A 17519-nucleotide genomic window follows, 5' to 3' on the forward strand; every position below is an offset into this window, starting at 1 on the left:
TCGTTCCAATCTTGAAATGCTTATTGATATCATTTTGCTAAATCACCAAATATAGACAGTACAGTACCATACAAAAATGAACTACAAAAATAAAGGTCTAAAGATAGAAAGCTGTTTGGGGAAAACAGCTTTGTCTCTCTGCATTAATTTCATACTTGCGGTTAGCAATTGCTGAAGACTCAGACTAAGTGTCCAACAATGATTTCGGTATCATCTGCACTCCCAATCATGTACAGTTATGCTATTAAAAATAAGCAATTTTTCTCCCTTATCGTAATGGACAATATCTAGTACAAAATGAGAGGCCTCAGTTTTATTCTCAGTTCAAAATGCTTCAGATTTACTTGGATCTGGAAAAGTGGCTTGTTATGTGCACGGAGAATACAAACAGAGCAGAAAACAGAAGAAAAATGACCATAATTACCATACTCTACTAATTATACAATGCTCTTCTTTTCTTAAAGGCAACATTTGCTATAGTAATTTTTGAAACGGGGTCACATAATGGCATTTTTCTCTTGATAAGAAAAAAATAAAATAAAACAAAAAACAGTAGCCAGACTTCTGAAAAGGGGAGGGGTAACTCACTAGTATCCAAATACTTATCATTTTTTTCTTAAAATTGTTAAAATCCTTAACAGTGCAAACAATTAAGCTGCACCAGTCATTCGATTTATTAAGGGTATAAGACTGATGTTAACTAATATATAAACAATTAGAAAGGTAAATAATTCCCATTGGTTTACAAAACTTCATATCAAAGAATCTGCATATTTTCTGTTGGGCAAAAAAGTCCCCTTCCCCCAAGAGGACATTTATGGAAACCAAAGAGAAGACACCTGGTGGATTATTTTAGTGTTATTTCCTGCCTGCGATATTCTTCTGGATGCACTATATGCATTTCCGAAACATGCCTTTGATAGTTAGCCTTCTGCCTTCTCCCTGCACGCAGAATTCCATCCACTGGCGTTATCAGGCTAAAGCAACCAAATAGAGAAATGAGAACAGTCTTCAGTCTTCTTCCTTCACCATGAGGTTGAAGGGACCATCAGTACCAATAGAAAGGTTACAGTTGATGAGGACGTGGTGAAAGCATGTAGACTGGATTGAGAACTTGTGACTTTTCCACCTGGTGTGATGAAAACCATAGAAGAAGAAAAAGAACTAATCACTATAACATTGTGGAAATGGTACTGTTCATTATATTTATTTATTACATTCATATGTCCCTGAATCAGACCAATTCATGGTGGTTTGCAAACAGATAACACCAAAATACAGTAACATTACAAAGATGGAACAATGAAACAACAATAACCAACAAAACAGAAATACAATAACACAACAACCCTAGGCACCAGTCCTATGATGGTAGTTACAATAGTAACAATAATTACACTACACAGCTCTATGGAAAAGTTCCATTCTGATGGCCTTCATCCCCAGCACGGCCAATATCAAGGTGTGATGGAAGCTGTAGTCCAATGACATATGAAAAGCCTATGATGTAGAGCTTGAAACTGGAGATACTCAGAACATCTAAACATACTGTATTAACACTACATCAACTCTTATTGGTCATTAGTAGAAATGCACACAGAATTCAGATTTAGAGCCCCGCACTCTACAAGGTCTACGCACGGTGGCCGTTTTAGAATGTAATCACTGGGAGTCTAATTGTCATACTTGCCCTACCTGAAAAAGATGGTATCCTGATTTGGTTGCTTGGTGTGCCATCTCCTCCTTCACTGACTGCGCAGACCTCTATGATATAGACACCTACATCAGGGAGAAGGACCACTGCAGATGTTTTCTGTGTTTCAATTACTTGGCTGTTGCTGTGTCCTTCTTGCCTAAACAAGACCTGTTGGAAAACAGGAAGAACTGTAGAACTCTTACATGTAATCATTATCTAATTCCATCAAATTCAGGAAAATAACAACAGAAACAAGCACCCAGTAATTTAGGATTTGGCTAATGAAATTTTTCTTCTAGTCTCTTCACATGAGTCCTCTTTCATTCCTTCCACAAAAAATGCAGTAAAGCATTTATTGCACTAGCTTTGCTCATCTGTTCATTGCTACCCTATTTCATATTTATCTTCTCCTAAAATTAATAGGTAGGGTTCACATATTGGGCTATTCAGCACCATAGTTTGCTAAATAAAACACAACTGGATGGATTCTTTCAGGTTTGTAAGCTATAAACCATATTTAAAGTTGCAATAGCTGGTTTATCATACTATAAGCCAATAAACCCATTATGGTTTAGCATGTTGTTCAGGTCAGGCCATCATGTTTAAACTAAGGTTAGGACAGGTGGGGAATGTTGCAGGCTTATACATTCCTTCCTTTTCAGTTGCAAACATGAATCTTATTATATTTCTACCAATACTAAAACTAATTTATAGCAACTAAGATACAACTAAAATACTAGTTGGTAGTATTTAGTACTTAACCAGACTGCTGTGCCTTATTAATAGTAATTAATGGTAAACAGGGAAGTAAAGAGAGAGTGTAGGAAAAGGAAACTGGGTGTAGGGATGGAGGAAGGGACTGTGTAAGTCTGCACTCCTTTGAAGTTCTCAGAAATGAGTCGAAAATAGCAACAAAATACCAATATGGACATACTGTATTGCTTCATAATTGATAATCATTCCTGCCTACCTCACTATAAGTGCTCTCAATATGGTGCAGTTCTCACTCCATTTCCACCCTCCCACCCCCCAATCTATTTTGAAGCCAATCTTTGATTGTCTTTACTTCTACTGGTCTCAAAATGTTGAAAATGGGCAGAGAACACCATGAACCCATAAGTTTCCGCAGCTGCGGATCAAAAGGAAAGGTCAAACAACATCTGGCCTTTAAACTGCTGAACCCATGAAGGATACCGCAGTGTTAGTTTTGCAACCAGGCACTTTTCATTCTGGCTGTGGTTATAGCTAACAGTGTAGGACCTACGTGAGATTCTTGGAAGCAAAAGGAAAATATGGACATGAAGCTGGGCATTAAAAAAACCAAAACTGATTGTGGAATTTATGAAGAGGATTAAGACTGGTTTTGTTGTTAGGATTATTTTATTCCCTAGCTTGGTTTGGCTGCAGCGGTAATCATTGCAGTGTTTCCTTGAGCCTAGGAGCTGGGAGTAGGGCCGCAACTGGGGGGGAGGTGTGTGTGCCCGGGGCATGTGCCCCAGGCGCCGTGCTGGTGGGTGCTGAGGGGGCACCAAAATGGCACAGAATCCATGTTTGCCCTGGGTGATACAGACCCTAGTTGCGGCCCTGGCTGGGAGATAAAGCAAAAGCAAATCCAGTAGGAAGGAAAAAATAAAACCCCATTACCCACTTTGCCAAAAAACAACAACAACAATAATTTTTTGCTTTGCTTTCGTGTTTTCAGATAAATCAGGACTTGGGTCTTGAAACATGTTTGTTATGGGTTTGAATAGGTCTACAGCAGTGTTTTTCAAACTTGGCAAATTTAAGATGTGTGGACTTCAACTCCCAGAATTCCCCATGCTGGCTGAGCAGCCAGCATGGGGAATTCTGGGAGTTGAAGTCCACACTTTTTAAAGCTGCCAAGGTTGAGAAACACTGCTCCAAAGGCAACAATCTGGGATGGCTGTAAAGAATATGAGTGGAATATCCTACATATCTCCTATTTGATTTGGAAAATAAATGTGGTGGTGAATATAGCATCTCTGTTCTGTATTGAACGTTCCTGGAATAACAGACATGTTAAATGAGAAAGAGCAAGAGGAAAAATGAAATAAAAAAGAAACTCAGGAGAAAATACATAGCCAAATATATAAATGTTTGCATTTATAGTGATTTCTAATAAAATGCATTTTTAATTCTCCAATAGAAAGATGGGCAACCTTTTTCTTTTTAATGGACTTACATACCCCACCAACCCATTTATATCACCGTAATTTGTGGCTAAATTTCCCAGGTTTTTAAGAAAGCAAATTAAAAAGCCAAACAGGTGTGTGAGGTCTCTAAAGGACCTTCCACTCCAACTTTGCTTAACCCTTCTCAAACTCTGAAGCAAAGCAAATAAACAAATTGGGATTTGGTCTAATCACCATGTCACCACTATGCCTTTTGCTGCCTTGGAGACTAAAGAAAAACAATGGTCCAAGAAAAAAAGAAAGAAAAAAGTTTCCCTCCCTGTTTAATTTTATTTAAGTGTTAGAAAAAAAGAATGTATAAATGAACAAATGAGATTGAATACACATATAGTTTTTAATGTGGCCTGATAACCATTTCCAGCAACTCAGGGAAGTTGAAATCTTTCTGCAAAGGACCCAAACTAAAAAAAAAAAGACAAACAGATGCGTTGAGCACAGATTGCTGGATATCCCCAACACAATCATAACAAATCTCTATGTTTGCACTTCTGTTCTATAAAGGAAATATTAATTTTAATGGCATTGACGACACCTCATGCTTCTGCATTTCCTTAAATCCTACTGCAAATACTGTCAAATTGAAGTGTTGGTATGGATTTTGCTGCAGTCTGCTCTAATTAATAGTCAGATGGGGATAGTGTTAACAGCATCAAGCAGCACATATTGCCCAGTTTATAGTCCCTGGTTGAGGATCACTATATGCAAAATCTAGTCAGGAATTCCATTCAGTTTTAGTCTCTCCCCCAAGTAAAAGTTGCTGCTTTGTTTGAAGTCCACAGTTCAATGAAATTGTCTGCATTGGGAGGACAAGGTTATCTAGAAGCTGAGACATTGATGGGCATGACTTGTTTTGGGGAAGAGGGAGAAAGAAACAGGATTGCATCCCCATGTTCTCTTAATAGAAATCAAAGTCTTGATGCATATAGATGAAGTTGCAAAATAATGGGTTTTGCAATAGGTTTTAAATGAAAATTTCCTGAGTAAACTGATGGGGAAAAGTCCAGTGTTCATGATTGACATGACAACATGTATCTTTGTTAGTTATCATTGACATGACAACATGTATCTTTCTTAGTTAAAAATCCAGTATTAAACTCTTCATTAAAGTTAAGATTTGATAGGCTGCTTAGGTGTCAGGGTTTTATAGCATAAAGGAGCCTCTGACATAATTGATTGTTGTCAATAAAACTAGGAAGACAATGGAATAGACGTGGCAAGTGGCAAAGGAAGATCTCCAATGTGATGCCTTTAGTTACCCCAAAACTCTTGGTACCTTGCAGGTTTCTTGTCTCATCCAATTTAGATTTATTCAATTAAAAAAGGAGGAAAAATAGAAAAAAACAGCATGCTGTAAAACAGCACCAGCCTCAAGCATCATGCTTATTTCCAAGAATGCTTCCCACCAAAGTCCCACCAAACCCAATGAGATATTCAAAGAAACTAAAAATAGTAGGTTGCTCCAGTGCAGAACCTGTCTGTCCAGAAATGAAACCAAAACAACAGTAAGCTGAGAAAATAGACAGCACTTTGTGTGGCTAAAAGGGCCAGCGGGGAACACGTTTTGATAACGTGGATGGTCTTTGACTGGCCACCTCCACTGATTGGAACAATTTTATGGGAGTGCTTATGAGATGCTTTCAAAATTCTAAAAGCAACCAGTGGCCCCAAAAGTTTAGAGACTCTTGCTTTATTTATTCACAAAAACATATATTTCCTGACCACAAAGCGATAGTGCTAGACTTTTCTCACATCATTGTGTGTGTGCGTGTGTCCGTGCATTTTTCTCATTCAGAATCAATTTAGAAATATTCTTTTAGGGTTTCTCCAGGGCTGGCCTTCACATTCACTTAGCTTGCTTCTACTATCCCCTTACCACCCCCACCATTCCCATCGGCTGCAATGCCAGTTGTTCTACAGGCATTCGTTCTACCCAAGCTCCTCTAATGCTAAGCATTATTGCGCTATGCTGCTGAAAGAAAAGAAAATGATGGAAGAGAACCAGAGAAGGAGATGGTTAATCTGACAAACTGACCTTGTATCCCATGACATCAGACTCATTAGCTAAAGGCTTTACAGGGTCCCATCCCAGGGAAACATGGGGACCATCCTGTACCCACATAATGTTGGGTGCTTGACTGGGTGCTGAAAAAACATTGAAAAAAAGAAGTTAGAGGATTTTGAGATACTTTTTCAAAAGCTTGGCGGGGGGGGGGGGCAAGGAGAAAATTGAACCACTTGCTCCAAAACTGCCATTTTAATAGCTACCGATGAATCATTACATTTCCTTTTGCTGTTCCATGTCAAACGTATTTAGCCTTGTTTTCCAGAAAGATAACTCTTTGCCTGTCATGAATAGCAATAATAACTACTCTTTTTAAGAATGCAGGTCCCTTGAAATGAGGTTATGAACAATGACAACAAGGCAGAGTCCTTTTTGTTGCTCTTGTTATTTAATATACAGTATATCTTAAGGAAAAAGGGGTGGGGGAGAATTGGAATTGGATGGTTTGAGGGCAAAAATTGGTGACCTACGAGATTTCTTAGTGGCCGCATGGACAGTGTTGCTTGGTGGTCCGTAGCCAGCTGAGTTGTATGCCTTCACTCTCAGGTGGTACAGGGTGTTGCCTTCCAGCCCTGTGAGCATGACAGATGACTCATTTCCTTCTGTCTTGGCCTTTTCTGCTGCTGCTTCTTGTTCCATATCTTTCCAGTAGCCAACCTGCCAATGAAAGACAATGGGTTCAGCAGAGACCATTTGTGAGAGGCCCCTTTCTATTTATGGTAACTGCTAGTGCTTATATCCAATGTCACCTTACAGTATAACTTTCTTTAAAATTGCTCTTCAGTCTTAGCAGGAACCTTTTTTGATAGAACCTGATACTTGATCATGAGGTAAATATTATTAGTGGTGGCTTAGTATGACTAGTACATGGCTGCCATCCTCACTATTGACTCTGTCTATCCAGATTGACAACTGAAGGGACTCAGATAGTATTTCTCAAATGATTTATTTTTATTCAGGGGCTATCAGTTGCTGATCTTTACTGTAATCGGCCTTTTCCATCATGGTGTCCTCCAGCTATGTGAGTGCTATAATTCTCAGAAGTAGAAAGTTGTACTCCAAACATATCTAGAAGAGAAGTTTTGGGCAAAAATGTATGTATATATTTCCAAGTATGTAAGATATATTAAGGCAAGGCTTCACTTACAGCAAGAAGCATTAAAAGCTGAGTGCTTTAAAACCTGAACCCAAATCTGCACAGTGGAATGGCATCAGAAGAAATTATATTTCTTCCAGTGCTTTTTGTGAAGGCAAGTCTATACAGGAGAAGACTTTTGACTGGTAAAGACTGTCAGTCCTAATCCAGAAGCTGGTCGAACCTGAAATAAGAGCCCTGATTTTTAAGAAACATCATCTGAATTAATAAAAACCCTTTCAGTATTAGAAATAAATTCTTGTTGGTAATCATGAAGAAGGAAGACATTTAGCAACTTTGCTAACACACCTGGAGAGTTTCATGGCTGAATATGATCTTGAAGATGAGTCTCCTATATCAAGCCAACATTAATTTATTTAATTACATTTAGTCTGCTCTTCCTCCAATTAATTCAGAGTGAGATGCATTGCTCCCCTCTTCATTTATCCCCACAATGCCTGCCCAAAATATAAAGGAAGAACACAAGCCTTTTGTCAACATCTGATTATAACTGGGCCTGGGCTCATCTGCCTCAGCAAGGTTTATTAGGGGTTAAATCTTGCCTGTGCTCCCCCTGGGAATGATGCTGCATCCATCAGCTTCTTCCTCCTGGCTGTTTTATCTGATGATGTTAGAAGCAGATGGTGGGAATTGAATGGTCTTCATTTTTTGTGCTTCAGATAACTTAATATCAGCTGATTCTATGGGAAATTCAAAATGGTGGCTACCACCTTCCACCAGCTCACAAGTAAATTAACTAGTCAGCTCAGGGATGGCTGAGGTCCTCTTAGGAGTCTGGTGGAAGGAGATAGATGATAGATGGACGGATAGATAGATATAGATCCATATATAGCAAGTATGGTGGCCAGGGTGCCATGAAAGCTTCCTTATATTACATGTTATGATTCCCTGGCAGTGGCTTTCCAAATTATTCTCAGAGCTGATCTGAAGAAGTCATGAATCAGATGTCCTGAGCTAGAGGCATTTCCTTAGGTTGAGAGAAAATAGCCAGTCCTACATTATGGAGTAAACTGAGTGGTGCTACAAAACTGCAATTTTAGCTCACCATTCTAAGTACTAAGTATCATTCCCACTTCTCTGCTCCAGACTGTGCTATTTCTGTCATTTATAAGGCTTCCACCACTGCCTGCTGCATATGTAACCAGCAATTCAGGACAAACCAGAATAAGTGCTGTCAGGAACTCAAAAGCAACTTCAGAATCTCAAGGGTAGACCACACTGGTGGGTCTTCAAAGAAACCTACTATTCATATGTGGCCCGCTTTGGCTGAATTGTGTGAGGAAATGGCAAAAACAGTATTTCCTTCCCTGCCATCCACAGTGCACAGAGAGGAAGCTCTTCATCCATGTAATGAATTGGAGATGACAGAACACCTGAGGAAACCTTGCAGTGGTCTAATCATACTGAACCAGCATCGCTTGGAGACAGAGAGAAAGGAAGAGAATGTGGTTTGTGTTACTCTGAGAGGAGCTGGTTTCTGTTGAGTGTAATTCAGAAAAGAAAACAAACAAACAAACTCTCTGGAATACCTTTTCTTCCTTTGCACAGAAGGCCGAAATAGTTTTTGACGTTTACAAGTCTGGCTGTCAGTGCCTGCCTTTTCTGAGCTTTCCCCACTCTTGAGAGTTTATCCTTGCAATCTATGAATACAGAATAGCTCCTTTGTAATTCATTCAGGGCAGGTACTCTCTTTGTACAAGGTATGTGTTGCAGGGTTTGTCTCTCTCTCTCTCTCTCTCTCTCTCTCTCCCCCTCCCCGTGTAGCGCAACAACAAAAATTCTTATTTCTGTGTGGGTCTAAAATGGCTTCTATCATCTGAGTTCAATGCAATTGTCACTAAATTATCTATCTATCTACAAAAAGCACACCTCTGTTAACAAGACTAGTCTTTGTTGGGTAATTAAATTATTAAGAAGGTGATAATGGAAACCAGTTCAGTTTGCTGCCAGATAGCCAGTTTGGAGTGGTGGTGAAGGCACCAGGCTAGAAACCAGGAGACCGTGAGTTCTAGTGCACAAAGCCAACTGGGTGACCTTGGGCCAGTCGCTCTCTTTCAGCCCTAGGAAGGAGGCAAGGGCAAACCACTTCTGAAAAACATCAAGAAAACTGCAGGGACTTGTCCAGGCAGTCTCCGAGAATTGGACACGATTGAACATGTGTATGCGTGTGTGTGTGTGTAAGAAAAAATCTCTCTCTCTCTCTCTTTATTGCTGCCCCCCCCAAAAAAAAATACTGCATAGAAGCTGTCATTGGAAGCTCAGCTCAAATCAAAGAAGTCAAGAGGGCCATCTGCAGGAGGGCATCAAAAATGTTGAGAGGTGGTTATGACCCATGTAATAGAAGCCCCACTCTTTTATGTGGAGCACATGTGCGGCACACTTCAAAAGGGGTGGGATTTGGCTGTGCAGTTGCAACCATCACCTTGGCTTTTTTGACCCTCTTGTGGATACCCCTAATTTTCAAGTAGTTCTACAGGAATTCATCAGGTCTCACTTCCCTTATTCCCACTTAATCTGGTGCTCCCCAGACATATTTATACTGTAACTTCCAGAACTCCCTGTTTCAAAGATGCTCCAGTATCTCTATGCCAGTCCTGGAGTTGATGTTGATTGTCTCTTGTTCAAACAAAGGAAAACACCAAGCAAAAGCAACAGATCTCCCTACTTTGCTTTGCCAGCATAAGTCCAGGGACACATAATGCCCTGTGTTGAGTCATCCTGCATAGGAATCCTCTATTTATTGTTTTTTTTGTTTTGATGATACTACATGAAACCCTGGAGTGCAGCTGTTATGAGGCAGAATATGTTAGACTCAAAAAGTTAGATGCAAGCTGGTAGAAATTTAGCAAGAGTAAGTAATGGAGTTAAAATCAGGTTACAAAGTCTATAATTAGAGGGAGTTAGGATCGGAGAAAAGAGGAAACTTTGAGATAGAGCGAATATGTAGAAATCAAGGGAAGAGGTAAGAACCTGCTGTTAGAGGAATCAGAGTTAGAGTAGGAAGGATTGTTCCAATGAATAAAGCAAAGGAGAATATACAGTCAGAAGACCTAGGAGGGTGAGCCTTGGGTATGAGAAAAGGGACATGGGGGAGTGGTGTGAGTCAGACATTGAGCTTGGTAATAGTGCCATGGATAGGAACAGGGACCATGGATAAGAATAGGGGGAAGAAGTTATCTTAAAAGGGGTATACTAAGGGATGAGGAATTAAGGAATCAAGCTAGGAAGTCTTTCTCTGAAACAGGAAGGAAAGAAAGGCAATTTATGAATAAAGCAAAGAGGTACTGGTAAATTTCTCTATTGAGAGAAGGGCAAAGCAACTGGGTTACTCCTCTTTCTTTTACCTTGCAGTTTAGTTTCTGTGTCCTTGGCACTTAAAAATGCTGGAAGAGGCTTCCGTACACATGCAACACCTGTAGAGAACCCTCTTCAGGTTTTGAGGAGTACTGCTGAGGAAGACTAAGAAGAGGCTCAAGGCCATGCTTTTCTCCATTCAGCATTCTCTTCCAGCCCTTGACAAAGATAGATCATCCTTTTACACAGATCCAGGGGCTGCCCAGATGTAACTTCTGGGTCTGCCAAGGACACATGTAGCACTGTACATCAACTTTCCCATGCCTCTTATGAGAAAATGTGAAGGTGATGAAAAGTGCTTTGATGAGGAAAATTGAATTGCCTTTTTCTTTGACCAAACTTAAACATGTCAACTCTACAGGGTGAAAGTCTTGATCAAGACGAATCTAAGTCACTTGGCACAGGCTTTATACAAATCCTTTAGAAAAGAGCTGACAATAAAAAAGTAAAATTCAGAATTGTTTGCAACATCTGAAAGTAGATGTGATTATGGTTCAGTGAAATGTATTTATATCTATTCAGGCCTTCAGAAATGGTTCAGCCTGTTTTTGATTACTCTAGGAGTAGTCCTGTGTGGCCCAATGTCTGGATTTCAGAAAAACAAGCAACATTCCCACAAAAGTTTGCTTGGGAAAGACATACCAATCTCCATCTTTATGACTTGCACTTGGGTACTACAGGACTTCCCACTCCAACCAGAATTGGCCTGCACTATTAGATGATCTAGGGAATTTTTTTTCCTAGTGCCCCACTTTGGGGAAATTAAGGGTGCTGAAGCAGGAGACACAGCTTTTCAGTTGCCGTGCCTGCTTTCTGGAACAGTCTCCCAATGGAGATCAGGGTGTCACCATTCCTGACTGCAGGGAGAAAGATATTGAGGAATGAGTCATTCCAGAGAGCATTCCAACCAGTTTGGGACCATCTTTGTTTTATTTTTATTTTTTTAGTTTGGGTGTGTATGTTATATACTATGAGTGACACTTGTTCTTGAGATTTTAAGCTTACTGTGGATGTTTTTTATTGTTTTTTATTGTGCAGGCTGCAAAGAATCAGTCTGATATAAATACAATAAACAAATAACTAATTGAGCAGAATGGAATGGAATCTGAAGGCAAATTAGACCTCTGTGGTCAGAGGAAGGATGGCAAATTTCATAAAAATCAGTACATTCTCCCTTGGAATTTGAACCTCATTGCTTATTATTTTATCTGTGAACTTCTCAACATTTCATGAGCAGCCATGCACCCTTTCTCTTAGGATATGTGTACAATTATGTCCGAGCCAATTAATTAACCTTTTTCTTTTATTGTTGGCTTTGCACTCATTCCAGTTTTGTAAGAATATAACATTTGGTTTTGAAGAACTACTCATAATAATCTAGCCAGCATTTTCTCAGAGACTGAGGCTTATAGTCCAAATCTGAGAATGCAATGCCAACAGCTTCAGAGCCGGTCAGTACATAAATTTAATAAATTATTATTTTTATTATCATTATTAGCTTCAAGAATCTGTTAATAACTCATTTTTCAGGGTGAGTCTTTCTGTGCCCCTAAGGAACAGTTCCTAAAAGACAGGTGCAGATACAATTAAAACAATGTTTATAATAACATAAAATCCTGCATGTTATACATATATTACCATTATGCACTGCATTGTAACTGTAGCCTTTTATGCCACCCCCATGATACAGGAACATAGAAAGTTGCCTTGTGACAAATTCAGCCCATGTTCCATCCACCTCTCTGTTGCCTGTTTTGTCTGGCAACAGTACTGTAGGGATTGAGGTAATTTTTTTCAATCCTACCTAGAAATTCTATGAATTGATCCTGAGATCATCTCCACACAAAACATGTGCTTTACTGCTTCCCTACATACACCAATTGGAGGTAAGAGGACAGGGGAAAGTAAAAAAGAAGGTATAAAAGGTATGTCCCTTCCCTTTTTACCCTGATAACATGAGCCTGACAGGACCCTGGCAAATTGTAAGCCTCACCTTTTCTCACTCCCCCCCTTCCCATACATTGCTCTGACCATACATCTGACATGTAAGTTCACATTTTCTTATCTAGGTCTCTTGTGGAGATCCTTCAAGTTCCTCAGATGCAATGAGCTTGAGATCTACCATCTCCACAATAGGATATGGGAAGCAAGGGTCTCTTCGCCACTACACAGAATAGGAAGCTGCTTTGTATATGTTAGCCTGTTTGTCCAGCTGGCCTAGTTCTGTCTGCTGTGGCTGGCAGTAGCTTCCCAGGGTTTCAGAAAAAGACCTTTCTTACCACCTGCTTCTTGATATGTCTACAGGAGATTATAGGACCCAGTACACTGATCATGGTAGAGTGGAGAGGTTAGCAGGTATGTAGAGTGTTGGAAGTGATCCCTTTCTCTTGGATGGATGATGGATCATTGGCAGCATACAACATGTGACACCACGTTTTCTTCTCCATTGTGACATGAGGTAGGATGTTGATCACCACAGCTCCTCCATATCTTCCCTAGCTCTGCAATTCCCTTCCTGCCCTAAATTCTCCATGGAGGATGGAACTATGAATTTTCTAGAGACAAAGATATGCTATAAATTGCAGTCCCTCCCTAATCAACATTACTGTTTCTCTGGAGGTTTTTCCCCAAAGAAGAGTGAAAAAGCAACAGGGGCATCAAGATGGCAGCCACAGTTCTGCAGCTGGAGCCCTGCTCCTTTTTTATGTGGGTTGCATAAAAAGAAAATCACCGCCACATTCAAGGATGCTTCTATAATCAGTCAAATTGCAATGACTTATTTTTCAATTGAAAAGCAGCAAGCTTGGACAGCAAAGGAGTTTGAAAAAAAAAAAACATGCAAGCCAGAAAACCTACAGGAAACCACGTTGGTGATAATATGATTGCAAGAGAAAGGCTAGGGGTTGTAAAAGGGGCTGAAGGCTATGCCTAACAGTCGAGGGGCTTTATGTCTTACTTAGTATAATGGGTAATCCAATCCTGAGTGAACTATTTGGTCTCCTTTGCTACCAATATATTCTAAAGATTTAACATCTTGATTACAAACAATTCTTTTAGCAGAGCAGGGAGAAGAAAACAAAAGGACCCTTCCCCCCAACTTCAGCCAACCCAGATTATATTTTATATTAATACCTCAAATCCCTGAGGTCTTCCTAGGCTTTCTTTATTGTGCCTCCACGCAACAAGAATCTCTGAAACAGATAGTCCTGTAGCCTTGACATCGGTAGGAGCAGTACTGGGTTCTGGAGTAAGAAAGAATTGAAATAATAATGTTTGGCCAAAGCAATTTGCACCTATAAAAAATATTATCCTTCCCATTCATCTCTCTTATTGCTCAGGATAAAACTTCCTAGCTGTCTTGAACATCGGACAAGCAATGGACTAAAATCCAATTGTTTTTCTTTATGTTATATCCCATCGACTTCACGTCATTCACCTTTCTGGAATGCCAGTGCTAGAAATCTCTTATGCATGTGCATGTTTCTTGGAAGCTAGCAACATGCTAAGCGTTATGATGGGCATAATGTGATTGAAATGGCTTATTACTCTTGTGTTGCAGAAATAATGCAACATTTATATCTCACATTTCAGGAAAAATACTTTCACAGCAGCTTGCAATAAAATACATTAATGTAATCATAAAAAGAAACACATACAACAAAAGGCTCTTATTAACATTTTACTGTTATAGTGGGAAGAATGTAGCTAGAAGATACTGCTTTTCTTTCCATTCAGGCTTCATCAATATTTAGCTCTGTTTACAATTTTCATTGTGAGAACCATCAAACATGAAGAAGACAGAGGGTTACGGAAAATCCAGGTTTTGCAGAAGAGGATCTTGAACCCAGCATTCTGACTGAATGCTGGTAGGTAAGTGATAGAAAATTTGGGATGGAGTGTCCTGGAGGAGAGCGAAGTAAGACGTTTTCCCTGATCATGAGATGCGGTACATAGTGTTTTACTGTATATGCTCTACTGACTCTTACAAAAGAGAGAAAACAAAATATAAATATTGAATTAAAACAAATGCAAAGAGAAAAGCCATTAATAAAATTCTATATGTAAACTCTAGGACAGCAAAAAGCAACCCAACCATATACAACGATAAGACTAATTCAGTGTAAACAATTACTAAGGGCAAATCAAAATCACGTTATAGGTAGTCCTCATTTAGCAACCACAATCGGGATCAGCAACTTGGTCATTAAGGGAAGCAGTCACTAAGTGAAACCACAACTGTGCTTACGATCATACTTCAGCTTTCCTTTGCTTTACAGACCTGTGAAGATCATACATGCGAGGATTGGTTACAAAGTTACTTTTTCATCACCGTTCTAACTGCGAATGGTTGCTAAATGAGGCAGTCACTAAATGAGGACTACCTCGATTTTCCAGCCTGAAATGTGTAGCCACCATTAGGAACTTAGCTGTGGTACGAGTAAAATAGAACATAAAATCTAGATGATCACCCTAGAAAGTTCCAATAAGAGTAAGTGTTCTCAAGAAAGAAGGACATATTCCATTGGTTCTATATCACCATTTAAACAATGACCAATTTTTCATTTAGGGACTTGTTTTATATGAAAGACTCCAGAAGATAAATGAGAAAATTATTTTGTACTGGGAAACTCAAAGTTCACTTAAGTAATTTGCATATAACTTGTTAGAAAATAAAGGGACAGGTGCATGGCTTACTTAAGAGAAATTATTAAACAAAGCCAGGTTTTGCAGTTTGTCAACATCCAGGAACACTCACTTAAAATGCCATTAGCTCCATCCACGTCAGCTAATAGCTGGGATGAACTGACGTTGAGTTTATGAAATGCAGCTAGAAAGCTTTCCTCAGCCCAACAATGCCAAAGTCAAACATTAGATGCCTGGGTTACAATGTACACATTTTAAGCAGCAACTTCCAATGGGATTGTCAAATTCTTCCTGGTTCTAAGCAGGAGCAAACAAATTTCATGGACTGGATTCATCTAATCACTTTTTTTACCCTACAGTTATCAACTGATTTAAAATAATATGAGCCCAGCGAGATTTTTTTTCTGCAGTGTTTTAATGGACATTTGTACTTCTGTGCAAATGCCTGGCAGTTAACAAAATAAACCTTGATACAATTAAATGTACCATCTCACCAAAGTTCTTTTTGAAGGGGAGGAGTTTTTTTTCTTAATCTTTGTGCAAGTATTTTAAAATATCTAGCCAGTATCTGTGCTACTACCTTATAGCTTTTAGAAAGTCAGATTTTTTTTCTCCATCAAGCACTGTACTGTCTGCTCTGACTGGCATCAGCTTTCTAGATCCTTTTATCTCTGGAGTGGGCAGTAACAACTAACAATGCACAACCTCCTCAGCTCTATTTTCTGTAGTCCATAAGAACTTGTCCACTGAAATTTGACGACAAATTAGCAAATTGCTAAATTTTGGCTGTGTGTGTGTATTCTTTTTTTAAACATAGGGTTAACACACTGATCTTGTCCAAGCTCTTACAGAAATGGCCCAAACACAAAAAGCCATTATACTGTAATGGTAAAGATCCAGGGAGATCCCATAATGAAGTTTGCATTCAACATGGGGCTCTTGAGTGACTTAGGGCCACTTGCTCTCTCTTAGTCCAACCTATCACATTGGGCTACACAAAAGAAATAAACGAGGAATAAATAGGGTTGCAGTTTTCCTTCTGATGATTTTAATTTTCAAAAACAGCTGCTCAATGCAGAAAAGTTGCTGGTCCTTATTTTTAATCCAAGCTCCCCCACTGAGCTGTACAACTTGCCCAGGGATTGGGATATCTCCTCAACTCTGCAGCATAAAACATTTGTTTTTCCATGATATTGCAAATGAATTCCCCTGCTTTCATAGCAGAAAATAAGAAAACGTTATGCAGTTGAAGAAATAATGTGTTTAAATATTTTCTACCCTGGTATAGTATTGTTTTCTGGGCAGCAGGAACACCTTGTTTTCTATTTTAATACATTAAAACTTTGTGCACTGTGAAAGCCCGGCACTGGATTTTATATCACTGAAATAGTTACCTTGTTGTCAGGGAGGGTTGCAGTGGGATAAATAATAGACAAAGTGATAGGTGGCAGTTTTCTAAAAATGTAGAAATTATTTCCTTTCTATGGAACTGTATTGTTCAGAATGGAGGTAAGTAGACAAATTTGTATCTATCATCTATCCATCCATGTATCCTCCCTCCCTCCCTCCCTCCCTCCCTCCATCCATGATCTGTCAATCATCAGTCAATCCATCAATCAATCAATCAATCAATCAGTCTCTCTCTCTCTCTCTCTCTAACTGTGGGAATAGAAATTCAGTATATTACTTCAATGTATGAATGCATATTTTTCACAAGACATAATTATTCAATGAAGTTTCATTGATATTATATACTAAACTGCAAATTTTATGGGAATGCACTAATCTATGAATAAAATAGAATATAATTTATATTGATTTGGATTTCAAATTTGCTTCATCTGAAATAGCCTGCAACTCAATATACTGCTGAATATTGTTTGACTAACACTACAAATAAGATAGATGGATTAATTAGGTTTTCCTATAATTGTTGCTAGTATAATAACCATAACTTTTTATTAATATTGTATTAACAATTTCCAGCTATAAATATCTGTGCAGAACTCTACAGATGAAGAAGTCTAATATTTATAATTAATATTTATAATACATTATAGCCTCTAAAATATTTCAAGCCACACCACAGTTGCCAGCATCTGGAGTTCTGCATTTAGCATGCTATATACTGCAGTACTGAGTGTCTAAAACTAATGGGAAAACTGAATTAATTTAGTTTAGCGTTTAGTTCTAAATGCTAAAAAGGGAATTGGTATAATGGTGAAAAAGAAATTGTCAGTTGCATACCAATTTAATTATCATTGTTTCATTGAAATCATCTTGGAAATCATCTTGGTTATTTCACCAAACAATTGTTCTATGATAGTTCTCAGATTCCCTGTGAAGAAGGAATGGCCATTAGATTTGTTGAACTCTATAACATGTATCCTTCCT

The 17519-nt window shown here is 38.9% G+C and overlaps 1 protein-coding gene across 1 annotated transcript in view; it reads right to left on the reverse strand.

Annotated features, from left to right (window-relative positions):
• Positions 1–779: 779 nt before the first annotated feature.
• CNTN5 (contactin 5) overlaps positions 780–17519 on the reverse strand; it is a 255596-nt gene continuing 238856 nt past the window's right edge. Inside the window, exons 17-21 of the mRNA XM_063305866.1 lie at positions 13614–13723; positions 6442–6628; positions 5942–6051; positions 1696–1864; positions 780–1129 (exon numbers count right to left, since the gene is read on the reverse strand). Of these exons, the coding sequence (XP_063161936.1) occupies positions 1026–1129; positions 1696–1864; positions 5942–6051; positions 6442–6628; positions 13614–13723 (680 nt within the window). The 3' untranslated portion in view covers positions 780–1025. The remainder of the gene's footprint in view (positions 1130–1695; positions 1865–5941; positions 6052–6441; positions 6629–13613; positions 13724–17519) is intronic.

This window comes from Candoia aspera, chromosome 5, assembly GCF_035149785.1.
Source record: "Candoia aspera isolate rCanAsp1 chromosome 5, rCanAsp1.hap2, whole genome shotgun sequence".
In the NCBI taxonomy this organism is placed as follows: domain Eukaryota; kingdom Metazoa; phylum Chordata; class Lepidosauria; order Squamata; family Boidae; genus Candoia; species Candoia aspera.